General features: G+C 34.2%; 1 protein-coding gene across 2 annotated transcripts in view; it reads right to left on the bottom strand.

Annotated features, from left to right (window-relative positions):
- LOC123679637 overlaps nt 1-19111 on the bottom strand; it is a 161039-nt gene that overhangs the window by 98392 nt on the left and 43536 nt on the right. For both annotated transcript variants that reach the window (XM_045617025.1, XM_045617033.1), the window contains exon 2: nt 8916-9000. In XM_045617025.1, coding sequence (XP_045472981.1) covers nt 8916-8994 — 79 coding nt within the window. In that variant the 5' untranslated portion in view covers nt 8995-9000. The remainder of the gene's footprint in view (nt 1-8915; nt 9001-19111) is intronic.

Below are 19111 nucleotides of genomic sequence, written 5' to 3'. Positions count from 1 at the left end.
ATTGAAATTATGTCATTTGAGATTATTGGGAGGTGCTATTTAGACTACGTTCAAAAGACATTTGCAAACACAAGAGTCACCCTACAAATAAAAATTGACCTGTCCAACGATTTCTGGAAAAAACTATTTTATCCAGGTGACCCTATTTCTGAATACTTTGGTCATAATATTGTTTGATTGATTGTGAACTACATCTACATATAATAGTACATTATTTTCGTAGGCGGGCGTGAGTCTGAAGGTGATTTGATCATCAGGAGAATTTTTACATGATACATATAATTAATTTTTTAATAATTTGAATGGAAACATTTTTGTCGATGTTTTCAAAAACGTTGAACCATTATCAAATTCAGTTTGGAGTCATATTAAAAGTAAAAATCATTTCATTGTTATCTCGATTCGACTTTGCTCCACTTTTTCTTCAATTACGGAAATGGACCACTTTACTGTCGATGATAAGCTTCATAAATAATTTCGAATAGTTTTTAGGTCGACAACATTTTGCTTATCAACTTGTTATTGAGTTTTGCAGTTGAATCTATCAAAAAATTTAAGGTCCACAACCTCCCGTTTGTTGAGAAGTTCATTGATTTCCCTTCCTTCCTTATACGTGAACTAACATGTTCCTTATCGTATCTCAAAAATAAATGACGATTTGTTATGTTTTGCTAAATTTTTTCGACAGATTCTTATATAGTCAGTGTTCGTCAGTTCTTCAATGAGGATATGCGGCGTTAGAAAAAAACATTGCCATCGGATGTCATTTTCTTAAATTCCATTGAGAGCCAATCAATTTTTTGCCTCCAAAACTATAGGCTTTTCTTATTATCTATCAAGTGAAGTCCTGTTCCACTCAATATACAGGGTGATTCACACTACAACTTTTTTTTTTCTGGAAACAGGCTTCTACTTCCTTATTTCAAATAGCACACCCAGTATATTATTGCATCATTAGATAGCGTTTTTGACGACAATTTCGGCAATATGCCATAACTTGGCTAAGACTTAACGATTCATGAGTAAATGGGATTATTTCGAAAAAAAAATTTTTTTTTTCGATTTTCCAAATACGTAGTATTATAATACTGTTTGCGGTTTGGACCAAAAATGTACCAAATGTACAGGGTGTTCATAAGAAGATCATGAACTTGGACAACTCACATTCATCAAAACTCAAGATTTTCAAATTAGGACCTATATTTTTTGATATTTCAGTGGATTTTGCATACAAAATAATAGGGCTTAGTTGAGCAAACCCTATACCTAAAATGAATACTTAAAGAGTTATCAAGGAAGAACTCTAAATGAGGAAAAATCGCAAATTATAACTGTGTGTAGTAGTCTGTGACTTCCGGAAAACACAGAAATAAACTAAAATTCGATGGATAACTGAATATTACATTTAACATCAGCTTTTTCTTCCGTAAAATTCAAAAACATGTGAGTTTTCTGGGTCACCCGCCTATCTTCTGATACACATCAGATCATCGGTGAAGGTTCAAACTTATATCCCTATCTCAGCTTCAATGTCAAAGTCTTGGTATTGTGTGAGGTCAGATAATAATCTAATCTATTCTATGGTTGGCACTCAATGCTGGGAAATTACCTCATGAATTGCATAAGAACCACCGAATCGTAGGTGGCAATTCCAAGTTGGGGTGTTTGTTGAATCTAATTCCGTTGCAACATTGCTTAATAATGAGGTAATGTTCATCGAGGTGTATGTAAGCGATAATTATTCATGACTTCAGCTTGTTATGGACTGAATACATCCATAATTCAACCACTTGCACATAGAATGGGTCAGATAACCGGGAAAATGAACGGAATTGCCTCATTACAGAGGGAAAAGTAGATGAAAATGCATTTGATGTCAATTCGAGTTGGGATTTTCTTCGGGGAGAAAAGTGCAATTTCATTTTGTCGATTACATTTCAGATTCAATCTCCAAAAATTTCGGGGTATTTCATCTACTCAACTTTTACATTTTCGGAATTGGAGTGAAATATTTATCAAATGAAATTTCCTCGGTTAAACGAACGAAATATTCGATGAAATTGGGATGGTTCTAGGAAATATGACTCATTCAAATTCCAAATAAATTGTCAGCTGGATTTGATCATTTAAGATTGCGGTTAAGTCGCATCGGTATTTTGAAATTTTTTTCATCGCAAAGTTGGTATGATTATGTTCGAAGGACACGTGCAGTTCAAGCCATTGGCGTAACTATGGGGTGGCAGGGCGGGCAAAATACTTCAATATCTAGAAAATAAACTAACATTCCAAAATAATAATAGATCGACATCAATCAAACTCAGACACAACTGAAGATCATTTTATTATATGCCATATTGCCTGCAGCAAACATGTACGTTTTATTTTTTGATTATCAACTTTCTATAAAGAAAGACAAGACGAGAAAAACAGAAGGTGTGCGTGCAAGTTTTTACCATTTATGGAGATATATTACCATTCATTCATCTCTCAACAACAGAAGAACTCTTCTCACTATCATGTCGTTTTTCAATATCATGTCGCTTCAGAGTAGTCATACTGCCTCCAGCCATTGCCCATCAGTACAAGAATCGCTGATGTTTGATGTCGATAGTCATCTGCATATTTTTCAGAATCGTACAAACCCAGTAATTTCGCAATGATAAATACATGAGATTTTGCCAAATCCGTTTGTTTCAACTGATTTTAAAGTACAACGACCTCGACAATATGTCAGAATAGGTATTTATTTCTATATATTCGACTATTTGAGTAACCAGAAGGCCATTTCATGTCATTCTAATAACAAAAGAAAGAGGAAGAAAATAATGTTATCAATAAATATTTTTTCTTTAACGGGAGTAACGAATGAAACGATTGATATTTCATCTCTGTTGCCCGTCGCAAAATAGCACTGGCTATAAAAAAAATTTTTTTTTGGGAAAAATGTGAAATCAGTATAAATTTTAGCTTTTTCGGAATTTAACCGTTCCTAGTCGTAGTAACAGTTATTTATTGCCTTAAATAGATGGCCATTGATCTAGGGTCCTTAAGTCTCCTTTCCTATTTTGTTTCAGAAATGATATCAATTTAGAATATTTTGATATGAACCTACATATTATTATTGGATAATTATAAATTTTAGCTTTTTCGGAATTTAACCGTTCCTAGTCGTAGTAACAGTTATTTATTGCCTTAAATAGATGGCCATTGATCTAGGGTCCTTAAGTCTCCTTTCCTATTTTGTTTCAGAAATTATATCAATTTAGAATATTTTGATATGAACCTACATATTATTATTGGATAATGAATAGTGAAGTTAATTTAATTATTGAATAATTCAACCATACTCTGTTAATAACTTTAGTTGTAATGTTAGTTCCGAAAAATAAACCTATAACACTGTCTCCGAAAAAAACTGCATGTGATTTTTTTTTTCAACTTCAATTCAATATATAGGTATAGGTGTACTGATTGGTTTGTGTATTTCGTTACCGAAAAATCTGACAAGTCTATATTGAAGGGCTTCTTTTTTATCTGAATCTTCTTTTTCACCAGAAGTTGGCGACGCATAAATTATAATTAAATCCGAATATAAAAAAAGGAGGAATACCAATAAAGGGGATATTGGACGACCCTCAAGGAAAGTGCTCACTGTGGACAGCCCCCTCCTTTTACGCATGAAAAGAAAATAATCAGAAAGGAGTAGTAAATTTTATAGTTTCTAACATATTGATTTAAAATTGGCGACCCCTGAAAAAAAAATCTGAAATTGAATGAATAGCTTGAAAACAACCATGAAATTTATAAATCGAACAACTATTCAATGGTTTCTTCTACGCCACAATCACATGTTTGCTTTCAATAGAATGCCATTTGAAAAGTATACTGATGCAACAACCATAAACAGTCTCAATTCGATTCAAATTAAACCAAATTTGCCTAGGGTGTTTGAAACATTCTCTGAAGGATCAACGATTACACTTTTGTTGAAGACATTACATGAATTCCGAATGCCAAATTTTCTTGTCACTTTTATCAGATTTAATAGAGTATTAATCTTTGAAGGTTTACGTGAATTTGAGCTGGCAGTTTTATTATCTGGGAGGTAAGAACTTCCTTTTCTTCTGTAGCTCTACAACCCTGGCTGGGTAAGATACAACTAGAACTATGTAAGGGAAAAATTGAGGATATGACAATCTGAAAAACAACATCCTACAAGTTATTGGTGAGATATACAGGGTGTTTCCTAAACATGCGGCAAAAATTCAGGGGGTTGTTCCTTGGACTATTCTAAGAATATTTTGTCCTTTGATGATTTTTGAAAAACCTATTTGTTTCGAAGATATAGGGGAAACAAAATTTCAGATAATAACATTTTATTATGAAAAATTACATGAAAATTCAACTCAACCTACAAAAACTGTTGAAAATGACCACCTCTAGCCAGCATACAAGCATCCAATCTTCTCCTCATTGACTGCCGAACCCTTTCAAAATCACCAGGATCATTTCTTATTAAGTTACACCCAGCAATGATCCGATTTCGCAAGTCTTCCACATTTTCTACTGGAGTGGTATAAACTAATGATTTTAGATGGCCCCATAGGAAATAATCTAAGGGGTTTAAGTCCGTTTTTAGTAATTGGAATGTTGTTAAACAAATTTAAAAATAAATTGTACCTACTTAGTAAACACAGTGCGGTACGCATTTTTATTTAAACTATTATTAATTTTAAAAATATGAAAAATGTTGTTCGCCCTGTATCTTCGAAACAAAGAGGTTTTTCAAAAATCATCCAAGGACAAAACATGCTTAAAATAGTCCAAGGAACAACCCCCTGAATTTTTGCCGCATGTTTAGGAAACACCCTGTATAAGCCGAACATTACCTCACAAAGATTGAATCATGTAAGAGATAACGTAGAGGAATTATAAATGATGTATTCCGCACATAATGAAAGGTCCAAAGCCTTATTGAAATAAAATTTGTTAGATATTCTAAATGGAAGTGTGTTTTATTCAAGTTTTTTTAGGCACCACAAAATGAATAACCTTTTATGTCAAGAGTAAAATTCGACCTTCTAGTATCACTTTCAGCGCTTTCATCCAATAACAAGCTTCATTGATTATCACAGTTCAAAGGAAACCCTTTAATCATAAACGAATTTTTCCATTTCCAGTTGAAAAAAGCTAAAAATGAGCTCTATTAATTTACCCAAATTCTTTCATTCTTCCACCTTGCAGCTTCTCGGATGAAATTCGGATAAATTTCGTCGAACATCATCCAGATACCGAGGACAAAGCTGAATAAAATTCGGTTATTGTTATTCAACTGGCCCACTTATAAATCGAGGAAAAGCTGAAGAATGGATAATTAAATCCATAAGTTTTGAACAGCACAAGACACCGAGGGAAATTTCTCTCCGTTCTTTCGAGCGTAAGAAAGGAATTGAATGGATGCCCAGAGGATGCGAAGCTTCTGCAGAAATTAGATTCTATTGTTTCAAGTACGTGGATCCTGATTGGAATCCACAACTTTATGCGAGATTAGCTGAGGTTTAGCAAGAAAACGCGGAACTTAAACGTTGAGATGGATCTGAGTTTTCGTTGAGATTCTAAATCTTCGCAGATTTACTCTCAACGGAAAATTCTCCCAAAGTTCCAATGAAAGAGGAGTGAAAATTTTAAAAACCGAATTTCGTGCCGTTTCAAGGATTGAATATCCTGAGTAGTGAGTACTCACTTTATTATTCACATTCATTAACAAGTTCAGTTCATTTTAAAATGTTATTTTCCTACAACTGCTATGAAAAGTAGCGTATTTTTCATAGCTTACTCAATTTCAAAACTATGCATTGCTCATACTGTGGGAAATATTATTTCTCACGGCACTTTGCCCACACCTCGCTTGATAGAACAATGAAATTGAACTTTTGAGCCGTTTCTATGGTAACGCAATAAATGAGCACATACTGTCAATGAAGGCCATTTCGATTTGAATCAAGTCCATTACTTGAATTATTGAAATTTGTGTAGTTGTAGGAAAAGTATATTGTGCAACATGTGAAGAAAGTCCTTTTTTCGCTCGTGTGTTTGCGGCACTCGCCTTTTAGGTTCGTGCCACAAACTTCCACACTCGCGAGAAAAGTTGGACTTTCCCCACTTGTTGCAAAATATACTACTTCCTAACTAGTGCGGAAAGTGATACTTTTCTGCAAGAGACTGCAGGTCAAAGAATAAATTCAGAATCCATTATCCTCATACGTCGTCAAACAACTGGCACAAATAGAAGTAATAAAAAGTATGAAGATTCAGTTTTATGGCCGGAAAATTCGAAATTAATATTTCCTGTGACAATATTGAAATTACTCATTTTACAAATGGACAATAGTTTCAAAACTACTCACAGAATCCGGACTTTTATTGACATCATTTCATGGCTTGTTTGCACGCATCTACTGGGCTAAATTGCTACTCGGTTTGAGTTGAATGCAGTTACAAACAACCACATAGTCGTTTGATGTTGAATTTGAAATTCAATTGAAATTTATTTGATTTCATGCCGGTGAAAACATATACATATTTTTTATTCAATTCCAATTCAATATTAAGTTTTCAAATATGAACAATGTATTCACTATCGTTCACCTAATTAATTCTCATATTAATGTAGAGAGTGTCCCAAATTCGTTGTCGAGTGGGAGATCTCAGAATCCCTTTGAGCTAGAAAAAAAGAATGGCACAGTTTCGGGCTCGATTTTCGAAAGAATTAATTTGGTGAAAACTGAAACCTCACAAATTCAACTGTTTTCAAGCTATAAGAGAAAATTGGAAAATGGCATGAAATGAAAAGTTCCCATAACTTTTTCAATACTGGTGCTAAAACTATGAAACAAAAACTCTCTCATTTTTAGTAGAATAGTAGTGTAATCATTTATTTTTTATTATAATATGATATAAATTTTTATCACAAAGATTTTCTGTTTCAAACGCTGAACCATCCTATATCTATACAGGGTGGCCACTTTTTCAATGGGATTGTATTGGTAACTTTTAAACCATAAGAGTTAGAAGGTCGGTCAAATGGACAAAAAGTTGCATACATAGAAGCATTATCAAGCAGTTCAAACAAATCGAGATTATCAGGGCCGATTTTCGAGATATCATAAGAAAAGTAAATTATGTCATTTTGATTTTTCTTTTTTTCCCACTTCATTTCGAATATCATCAAAAAGTGTCACAGGAATTTTTTATTTGACAGTAAATTATCCTCAATTTGACGTAATCAGATTTCGTATCCAACGTTTCGTACTCTCTGGGCCACCCTCAACCTAATTTTTTTCAATACGGACCTGCATATTTTATGACATTTTTCGAAACAACTTTTAACGCTGAATTCAATGATATATCATACAATGTCATTCAAAGTAGATTTTCAGGTGATTTTGACCCTTATCCAATTTTCTTAGGTTCGGATCTGTATTACCTTCATTTAGTTTAATTAACAACATGCAATATGCAATAAATTTCGATAAGAAAATCAACTTACCCATCTTGAACTAAATGGAACATCAGAATCAAAGCAAGAAACCAGTATACTGGTTTCTTTGTTCTTCTTTTATAATAATCATTTAAATATTTCAATTCATAATAATTAAACGAAAGTATCATTTAATGAAAGAAAAATCAAATGATTATTCCAAAGTTAATGAAAATTAATGAAGTAAGTGTTCGAAATGTCCACCATTTTGTAAAATGCACTTTACGGTTCTGGAACCCATACTTCTTATACATTTGCTTGTTTGGTCTCCTTGAATACCTTCCAAAACATTCTCAATTCTCTCGCGAGGTATCACTATTGTTGTATTTGTCATTTGTTCCGTTGAAACAAATTACAGAATCGAAATTTATTTTGAGAGCATTACGATATAATTTTTGCAAGGCTTGGTATTCAAATTTAAAATCATTGTATTCGCGTCTCTTGACTATTTTATTAAGAGCAGTTTTTGAACAATTCCATTGACTGGCCTCAGTTCTCGATTTTTTTTCTGGGTTCGATTGAATTTGGGTCAGAACATTGATATCGTTAATAGACTTGTTTTTTCTTACATACACACCATTAATTTTGGATGAGGGTCAAAATCTCCTGAAAATCAACTTTGAATGACATTGAATGATATATCGTTGAATTCAGCGTTAAAAGTTATTTCGAAAAATGTCATAAAATATGCAGGTCCGTATTGAAAAAAATGAGGTTGAGGGTGGCCCAGAGAGTACGAAACGTTGGATACGAAATCTGATCACGTCAAATTGAGAATAATTTACTGTCGAATAAAAAATTTCTGTAACATTTTTTTATAATATTTGAAATAAAGTGGGAAAAAAAGAAAAATCAAAATGACATAATTTACTTTTCTTATGATATCTCGAAAACCGGCCCTGATAATCCCGATTTGTTTGAACTGCTTGATAATGCTTCTATGCTTGCAACTTTTTCTCCATTTGACCGACCTCCTAACTCTTATGGTTTAAAAGTTACCAATACAATCCCATTGAAAAAGTGGCCACCCTGTATATTATCTATAATAATCTGTTAACTTCAGATAATTAAAATATTCGGTGGCACCCAAAGTCTCCGGATTTGACATTGTTGCTATATTATATGGATTATTAAATGTATATTATGGTATATTTGTTCATCTCGGAAAATAAAAAATCAAAATCAATATTAAAAAAAAATTAATCGAACTTAAAACCACAACCTCACTAAGGATTCTCCGTTTGGATTTCCAGAGATTCCACCCTAGCATAGCGTTATGCCAGTATCAATTTCGGGATTTATCGATAGGCTCAACACCCTTAAAACGTTCAATCAAACTATCACTTTATGGATTCAAGAAAATGTATCAACTTACCTGTTACTGGAACAGTACTGACAAAACTCCTCTGAGTTACAGCCACAAGTATTCCAAATACAAAAATATATCTAACCATATTGACCTGCAACAAAAAAGAAATTGATGATTCACTTCGACTATATAACTATCATGTTAACCTCTAATGGAAAATTGACGCTTCCAAGAAAAAATTTATATCAACATTGGTAAAACATAGAAACCTCATATATTTGAAAAACGAGAAAATCACTGTCTTGGAGTCAGGAGCCCTTGAGCGCTCATCATTCATGCGCATGTATACTGCCTTGGCTGGATTCCTATCCTCGCTATGCTCAACTATGAACTCTCAGCGGCGGCAGTCAATCTACACTATTCGAATTAAATTGTATCAAAATATGAAAATAAATCCATTGTTAATATCCAATTCCTTTTATTTGCATTTCAGTTCGATACGCCATATCTTCAAAACTATTGGTTTCCATGGAATTATAATAGACCTTTTTGAACTTGTATGTGGATCAAAACTTTCCATCAAATAGAATTAGGTTTTGACACTCATATTTAATCACTTCTTGGATAAAAATATTTTATAATCATTCCATTTCCTCTTTTCAGATTAAATATTTCATCTTCACCTTGAGGGTCATAAAAACCACAGCAAGAATCAGACCCTAATATGAACCCTAAGGAAAACCTCCTTTCTACTGAGAGTCAACTTGATATTGGTTATTTTATAGCGGAGCGCAGAGCATACAAATCATTCTAAAGTAGGTTGTGGTGGCTGGAATTATGCGAGTTGTTCATTGGAAAAACCACCCTGCTATCGAGAAAATTTCTCATGAAAACGTGGGAATGCGAAGAATCCCCTCTGGAGAAAGAATGATGAATATCGCGAGAATTAGAGCCATAAGGATGGTTGGAGTCTGGATGGAGAATACTTAAACTCTTGGAATTCCAGGAATCATTATCAATATGGCATTTTCATTCAGATGATTATTCGAATTATTTTTAGTGTAATTTTTTTTTACAATGAAAATGGGGTTCGAATAGGAAAAATAGAATATGCCATATTGACACTATTACAGCTGATATATCGCCATTAGGTAACTCGAGCCATGTAACATCAGATTACACTGACTATTCCCCCAAAAAATGTTAACCAATCATTAATCGAATAAACGTATATTATACAAATTACTTAGCAATGAACCAATATTTATGATTATATAACTCACAAATTTATGACTCAATAGAATCCGTACATTTTCCATAGTTACAGTGTATTGATAAGTGAATATACCCTTGACGACGTGGTATAATCGTTTTGGTGTTTCTCCTCCTGCCATATTGGGATAATTTCCATAGTAACATTCTCAGAAGTTCGCCAAAAGCTCAGTTAAATATCATTGAATTATCAAAATGCGGTGCTTTGGTTGTAGTTATTCAAATTATTCGTTATATATTTGTAACGAATACCAAATCGAGCATAGACAATGTATTTCGATTATACGAACCTCTACACTCGAATCGTCTCGTGAATCGGTGTATAATCGAATATTGTCTATGCTCTTGTGGTATCATATGTAACTCATGTTTTGATGAATTAATAGAATACTAAATCTAACTTGACTTGTGCGATTATTTATTGAATGAAATTTCAATTTTCAAAAAGTTTGAATGGAAGATTGACGGACGTTTTCCGCTTCCGAGGTATTATGAAGTTATATTCTTCATTGTTATTGTAGGTATTAATCTATGTGTTTCTTTCTAGAGCTTTGAAGAAGCAACAATAGAGTTGCGAAACGTCGCTTAAAGGAATGACTTAACATCTCTCAGTTTGAACTTATTCTACTCCCAAGACAACTTATCCGTATTACCAATAGAATACGCTAGTTTCTCATTGTTACGACGTGAATATAACCTTGACAACGTGAAATAATCGTTTTGGTGATTCGCCTCCTGCCATATTGTTATAATTTCCATAGTAGGTACCATTCTTGGACGTTCGCCAAAAGGAAATAAAAGTCATTTCATCAGAACCCTTCATCTAAATGAATATTTCATTTATTTACAATATACATGATTCGTTCGTATTTTACAAATATCAATGAAACCCAAATTGGGCGTAGATGGAAAAAATCTGTTCATTACAACTCAAAGCTATTTCAGCTCTTTGTTTGCGGTAATATTTGGGGTAAATCAACCGTGCCAGTTATCTCACGGTAAACTAAATACAGCATAATTTAGTTCATGGACGAATTAAAGCTTTGGGATCGCATTTACCTACATTCAATAGGAGAAGGTACTAAAATAATTTCATTACATCCATAACTCATACGTGTATGAATGCTGAATGCACGTCGATTCAATATGTGTGCTGAATCAATAAATCAAATTCTGTTTTGAACGATTCAGATTGAAGTCTTATTATGATTGAAGGGGAATTGGAGCTGCATTTCCAAAGGATTATGGAAAATATCATTGTTCACTCAATGAAGTCATTCATCCAATTCAACATTTATAACTGCAATGAAAATACAGTATTTCAGTATGATATAATCGATTATAGTTATTATCCTCACTTATGTGGAGAATTTCATTTCATTACTTCACTAAACTGCTATTGCGTGTGAAAACTATATAATCTACTCGAGTTATGTTCTTTATACAATAATATAAATATACGAGAATATAAAGTATATAATTTCTAATAACCAATTACTTCTTTATTAGTAAAATGTTGATATAACTCTTTGAGTTGACTCATCAATATCTTATGTGTAAATTTGAAATAATCCTCCGATTTTCCTTTGTAATTCCTCATCTGTCCATGATCTTCCGCAAGGATGTGGTGAAGCTATGGTACTCGTTTCATAGGTTCTTTCAATTCTTCTCTCTTTTGCACTTGTTGTGCCGCTTCAGAAAGATGGAAACCAGTCAATTCCAATCGCAATGGCGATCTTCTACGTGGTCTTCTGCTTTCGACTTTACCCACCACCACCTATCTCTTCATACCTTCCCTTCTTCTGGTTACAAGTCAGAAATATCTCAAGATGCTTCGGTTAATGATTGTGGTGAGCCTAGTGGTGATGTTGAGTTCTGTCACTAATGATACATTAGTGCGGTGTACTGTCCAAGGAATGTGCAACACTCTGCGGTATACCCACATTTCAAACACCATTATGCGTTTTGAGTCCAACTTTTTGATGGTCCAAGTTTCCGCAGTACTAGTGGCGACAGGAGAAATAAGTGCTCGACCCAGGCGTAATTTGGGGTTTTTGTTATATTGAAGTCTTTCTCTTAGTATCTTGTCATCCTCCAATGTTAGTGAGCATAGAGCCCAAGCAGTTGAAGCGACTCACCTAATATCCGGCTGCGTTTTGAATCTCTGGTTGGTTATTGTCGCACCTATCGATAATAATCATTAATTTGGTTTTTTGTGTGTTTTAAGTTTGAGGCCATATTCTTTGCCAACCATTTCGGGTCTGCCCATCATGTGTTCAATTCAAGACGTGAGTATCGGAGGTTGCTGATTTCTCTTCCTGTTATTCCTCCCTGTCATCCATCGAGGATAATGCGCATTATGTATTCGCTATAGACATTAGAAAAGCATAGGGGAAATAATGCATCCTTGGCAAACACCGACCTCAAAATTTAAAGTTGTCGGAGTACGTGTTGTTGACTCTTACCTTAGCTGTGCAGTTGTCATATAGCTGTTGTAACAATCTCATCAAATGGTCTAGGACTCCCATATATTTTAGTATGCGCCACATTTTGTATAATACCGTTCTACAGGATGGGTAAATTTCGATGTTTTAGCACTACAACTTTAAATCAGAAAGATAGTCAAAATCTCATACCTCATTCTCGTTCTCTATTTCTGAGAAACTGACAAGTATTAGTATTCGTTTTTGGCCACTTTTTTTTAATTTTCGATATATGCGATGAGAATTGGAAAAATGGCGATATCAAGAAAAAATGATATATCCGCTGATACTGATGATAAAGTTTCGAAATTAAAAAATTATACAGGCACTTTTTTTCACGTGGAATGCAGTGGCGTGCTTGTCATTTTTGATGGTTTTTTAATTACGAAGCTATGACCCAAAGTTATGTTGTTTTGAAGTTTTAAATAGAAACACTAGATTTCTGTGATATTTTTTGAAAGCTCAATTTTACCAATTTCAAAAATAAACAACATCGTATGGTTTTCATCAATATAAATAATAACAAATGGTCAAAACCTGTTGATGAGTACAGAAAAATAGAGCTTATGAGAAATAAAGAAAGATACTCCCTACTGCATAATATAATTCAAGTGCAAGTAGTAGGTAAGAGAGGACTCGGAAGATATATCATGGTTTGGGAAAAGCACAGAAGAATTATTTCCAGCTGCAACCAACAAAATTATAAATGCCAATAGGATTGCCAACATTCGAATCAGATAGGTACTTGAAGAAGTAGAAGAACACTTTAAATAAAGAGTTGTAGATGAGATTTTTAGGTAACACGTAGGGTACTACATTATCACAAAACATTCACATTTGTGTGTTCATAATATGCATATCCTACTTGTTCCTCAAGTAGGTTTAGGTACCTGATAAGAAACTTTTATTCACAGCTCATTCATTCGTTTTTATAATTCATATAAACTCAAAATGAAAATCACTAATTATTTTCAACTCTTGCTGAGAAATTTTACACGATTTTCAATTCATACTCATACATTCTCATCGGGTTTACGTTTGCCTAAATTATTACAAATTCATCGGGGACACATATTTATGGAAGGGCACAAAGTAATACAGATATCGATAGTTGGGGTTCATGAAATTACTCTATCCCAGAAACCTCCCATAGCTTCTGTACTGATCAAAATTTATAGGGGTCTATAACACCGAGCAATGCCTCCTATTTTCTACCCTTACGGCAAAAAACTACCCCTATAGTCCCAGACGTTACATAGCCGCGATGTAATGTTTCAGAATTGAACTGAAGATATATTTTACTTCATCCCCATTTCACTTCCAAAAGATACCGTTCATTAATAATTGAACAAAGTTCACTGATAAAGTTAAATAATATCTTAACATTCTGATCTTATGTTCCTCTCAGGTATTCCGCAAGGATTCCATTTGGGTCCGTTACTTTTAGTTTTATTTATACAAGATATTTATTCGGCTTTTGAGTATAGTTTGTTTCTTCTTTCAGCTAACTTGGTTGATCATTTCAGGATGATCTCGACAGGTTGTCAACCGTGTGTGAGGTTAACCAAATATTCATATACTTTTCCAAGAGCAGAGTTTTTAGGGGTTTTCATAGAAAAATAAATGATAATGAGTATTGTAGAGCTTGAGAGAGTCAGGGAAATTACATAGTATTCGGAGCTGAAATGTAATTTACTCTCAAATAATTCAAGAGGGATGCCTTTGAGAGTTGTTAGGTGTTGGCCCCATGCAGCGTAACTGTGGTAATTTTTCTGTTCAGATACTAAAAATTTTGCATTTTATAAGTTAGAAATACTCCATCTCCAATGACCGTGTCTGGTATCAAGTTATAAGAGAGTACTCATTCGAAACAGATCCAGTTGCTTTTAAGCAAGGTTTTCATATGTCACAGGTGGACTATGCAAAAATAAGGACCATGAATTCGAAGTAGGTAACTATAAGAAGTACCCAATAGTTAAAGTTTGCACAAAAAACCGTTTGGAACCATTTGTGAGCTGGTCTATGTATGAAGAATTAACGCAAAAAAATCTCTCGGACAGAATTTCCATCTACGAATAGCTGCTGAATCGCAAAAAAGTCGAAACATTTTTGGAGAGGTTGGTACTGGTGATGAGAAGTGGATACTTACGACAACGTCAAGCGAAAACGGATTGACGGCTAGGAAGATTTTGTTGTGTGTTTGGTGGGAATGGCAAGGAATTATCTACTATGATCTGCTCTCCTACGGTACAGCTGTTAACTGTGGTAATGTAATGTATGTAATGTCAACAATTGGATCGCCTGAAGGAAGTAATAGGAGAGGAATCGTGTGGCATATGGACAACGCCATGCCCCACACATCGATAGTGACTCGCCAGAAGCTCCGGGAGCTTGGTTGGAAGGTTCCTATGTATCTACTTTATATTTTGGATCTAGCACCAAGTGATTAGCATTTGTTGCTGTCCACAATGAACAATTTTGAGGGTGAAATATTTGCTTCAACGGAGGCTTGTGAAAACCGACTGTCCCAATTTTTGCCAATAGAGCCGAAGGCTTCTATGAGAGAGGCATAATCATATTTTTTACCTTCAAAATGATAACAAGCTAAAAAACAAAACGACGCATATTTGACCTAAATCGTATCATTCTAACTAAGGTAATTAAAGCCTTGTTTTTTCAGCAAAAATTAAAGGATTTCTTTTAACTGCACCTCATATTGTCACGGAAATATCGGGTGATTCTTATCCTAATATTCTTCTTGGATTTCCTTATTTTTGATGATGTGATTAATGTGAAAGCTTGAAATTGCTTTTCCATATCAAAATGTAACATTTTGTTTTGATCGAATTGGTAGTTTTGAAGTTATCATAAAAATTCGACCTCGTCATTCGATATCCTAACCTATCAAGAAAATTTCAAATTTATATTGAATTTGAGGACGGATTCCTCATCAGTGAGTTATATTCCTCATCAGTGAGTTATATGCGACCACAACCGGTTTAGAACTAAAAATTTACAAACATCGCAACGAAATGATAGAGCGCTCAAAAATGAATATTCAACATATAAACCACGCACGTCAGTTAATTTACACTTTAAACCGGTACCAACATGGAAAACTCAGATTGGAGCAACGTTTATAATTGGTTATTCACCACCTATACCAATCCCCATCGATGAAAAACCTTTCATGTTATAATCCCATTCGCAGAATATCAGCGAAACAAAAACACGAGAGGCAATTACAAAACCCACCATGCGAGTATACTCGGTTTACAAAAGCTTGCAATATGAACCGCTAACGATCTCAAGGTAAATTAGACATAATAGCCCACCGTGTATATACTTCATTTCGACCGAAGCTATTATACCGGATTATTGTGAATACAGTAATTATCAAGTTCATTTATATAAGACAATGCAGTCGTCAAACTGTCCGTGGTAATGGTTCCGGTGGATTAAATTTGAATATAGAGTCCTTGAGAGCAGAGAGAATTCAATTCCGCTAAATCCTGCTCCGTTATGAGGAAGTTGCGGTATATAGATTTAGGGGAGAGTTTGGATTGTTGGGAAAGGGGAATAATTATGGGGAGAATAATTTGGCACGATATTTTGTGGGGGGTTATTGGAAGATAACAGTACGAGATTGTTAGGTTGGATGGCTTGCCATTAGCAAGCAGGTGGAACGCCACACAATGGAAGCCTATTTAAATGGTGTTTGACGGTTTGGGAATCAATTAGATTACGCGTTTGATACAGGACTACCAACTATAGAAATGGTTGTGCAAAACGTTTCCGCTACTAATTGACAACTGAAATAACAGTTATTTCCACAATTATTTCATTGTCTAAGACAAGGCTTTATTTTTTACTGATTACAGATCACACACATGGATCGTTCTCTTCCTTTCAATTTAGTTTCATTTGAAAACTTTCACTTTTTTGTCTTCTACTTTTTAATTTATTATTAGGTGTTCTACTTTGCTCCCACCGTTTTGCAATAGATGGCTATAGTGGTAAGTGGTAGTCGAAATAAATAGATCGTAGATGTCATACAATAAGCTTAGGTATTTGTAAACATAACGCCATCGAAATTCTAGTCGACTTGTGTCTGCATCATAAAGTTATTCTCGATTAAATATGTCAGCTTATGAGCCAAATTTTCGTCATTTGCGTCAGGTTTCAATTTTCTGCTTTAATATGAAGGAATCTGGGGCTGTGGCTCATTGAATACTCTCAAATACCTATGAGGCCGCTGTTAGTGAAAGAACGTGCTGAGAGTGGTATCAACGCTGATTTTGACGTCGAAGACCAGCATGGCGGTGAAAGAGGGAAGGTTTTCGAAGATGCTCGTCTCAAATGCAACAAGAATTGGCAGGATCATTAGGAGTGACGTAACAAGCTATTTCGAAACGCCTGAAAGTCATGGGAATGATTCAGAAACAAATAAATTGAGTGCCGTACGAGTTGAAGCCGAGAGATGTTGAACGGCGTTTGTTTGCGTGTGAATAGCTACTTGCAAAGCGAAGATGGAAGAGATTTCAGGATCACATTCTGACTGAAGACAAAAAATGGATTCATTACGATAGTCTCAAGCGCAGAAAATCTTGAGGATAATCCAGCCATGCTTCCACGTCGACGGCCAAATCTTTTACGATAGCTCAAAATCATTTTGAGAACTTTATTGGATATATTCCGAAACACCTTCTGAATTTGGGCGACCAGAGCGTTCATCAAGAAAGTCATTTTATCCACTATTCAAACAGATCTTCAAATATCACTTCAATATCTAGATCCAGAATTAACTCCTTGTTCCAAAATTTTGCACTCTTTTTATATTTGTTATCAACGAGAAAAAAGTGGTATGGCACAAACGGTGCCTTCTGTGCCTCAGGCACTTATTGAATGATGTAGTATATTTATCAACATCTCGCATAATTTAATTATTACCTATCCCCGACTCTTCAGACAGGTTTTCTTTTTTACGAAAGACGTAGGACTCATATTGCTTATTCAATTATTTTTCTTTTCATGAAATATTTTATGTTCAATGTTTAATGTGTGGAACCGCTAGCGTGTTTGGCACTAGATTTTCAGGTTTACAATTTACAAAAGAAATTGTATCGAACGTCTCCCAACCACCTCAAACATTGTTTATTGAATACAATAACCCAATTCCATTAGCCAGATAGGTATTCGTATACAAAGGTATACCAAATCACAAGGTTCATGAGTTGTAATTAATTCCATCATTGTAAAACTTCGTCGATTAACATTTGCAATACTCTATATATTCCACATATTGATCGTTTCATATTACTTCTACTGAATAGAGGATTAAGAACAATGTTGCAATCAGGAGAACAGCTACAAACAGCTCACCCAGAGCAGTTCAAAAGCTAAGCCAATGCCACTGTTTGTGTTCTCAAATTGAAGGAAGGTGTTGGGAGTTTCACATTGAGAGGCTTTTACTCCCATTGTGAATATATTGAGCTTGTGATGTTGATTCTTCATTGAATATATGCTTTTAGCGTCAAGCTGAGAGGTACATCTATTCCCCATATATTCGCTATTCACAAAATAACAGCACGTGGTATGAATAACTCAATCGGTTCATTATTTTTAGGATACAATGGACTTGAATTTATTGATATTCAAAATTGAACTGGAAATAATTCATAAACAACAATTGTGTAGAGTTGCCTAAGTTTTCATGTGTTTGTCAACATTGTCTTATCGCCTTTTTGTGATAGGAGCACATGGTTTAACTTTGTTTCGTCAAGAGAATGATAATAGTTGTTGTACTTGGCCGATTATGGGATCCATAAACTTTATGTAATCCCAGCTAAGTTTTACTTACTTTTACTATTTAATCAATCACATAACATGAATCTTACCAGCAAAGTTATCAGACTTGATTTCTTTTGTAACAACTTGACATACAAAAAACTCCTGTAATAATTTTTTTTGCCGATCTCATACCTTCTAAATGGCAGCAAGTTATCGAACAAAATGGCGCATATTCGACCTAAATCATTCTAACTATGGTAATTAAAGCCTTGTTTTTCATGGAAAAATAATGAATTTCTATGTTCTACACTTTTTATATACCTAAACAGTCAGTGAAATATTACCATATACAATCAAATCGATTGACTATCCTATTTCTCAACCCAAACAAACTAAAGAAATTGCAGATTCGGATAATAAAAGCAAGAAAAAATGATAAAAATCACATACAGAGCAGCAAATCATGAATATCATGTACCTATTTTGAGTTGTAGATGTATAATCTGCTCTTCCTCTTCATGATATTTGATCTCAATAAATTTTCATTACGCCATTGACGTTCATAAACAGGAAATCGAAAATTGGTAGTTTATTCGTTTATTCTTGTATCAAAAAAACGGGATATTCCTGATTTTATCAAAATTATTAGTTTATTTCTGGGAACCGAGCCAATTCATAACCTCCACCATATTCCTCTCGCCTTTCATCTCAGGTTGT

The sequence above is a fragment of the Harmonia axyridis genome, chromosome 1 (genome assembly GCF_914767665.1).
Source record: "Harmonia axyridis chromosome 1, icHarAxyr1.1, whole genome shotgun sequence".
NCBI lineage: Eukaryota > Metazoa > Arthropoda > Insecta > Coleoptera > Coccinellidae > Harmonia > Harmonia axyridis.
The sequence above is the reverse complement of the archived record's forward strand: the minus strand, read 5'-3'. Positions and strand labels throughout refer to the sequence as shown.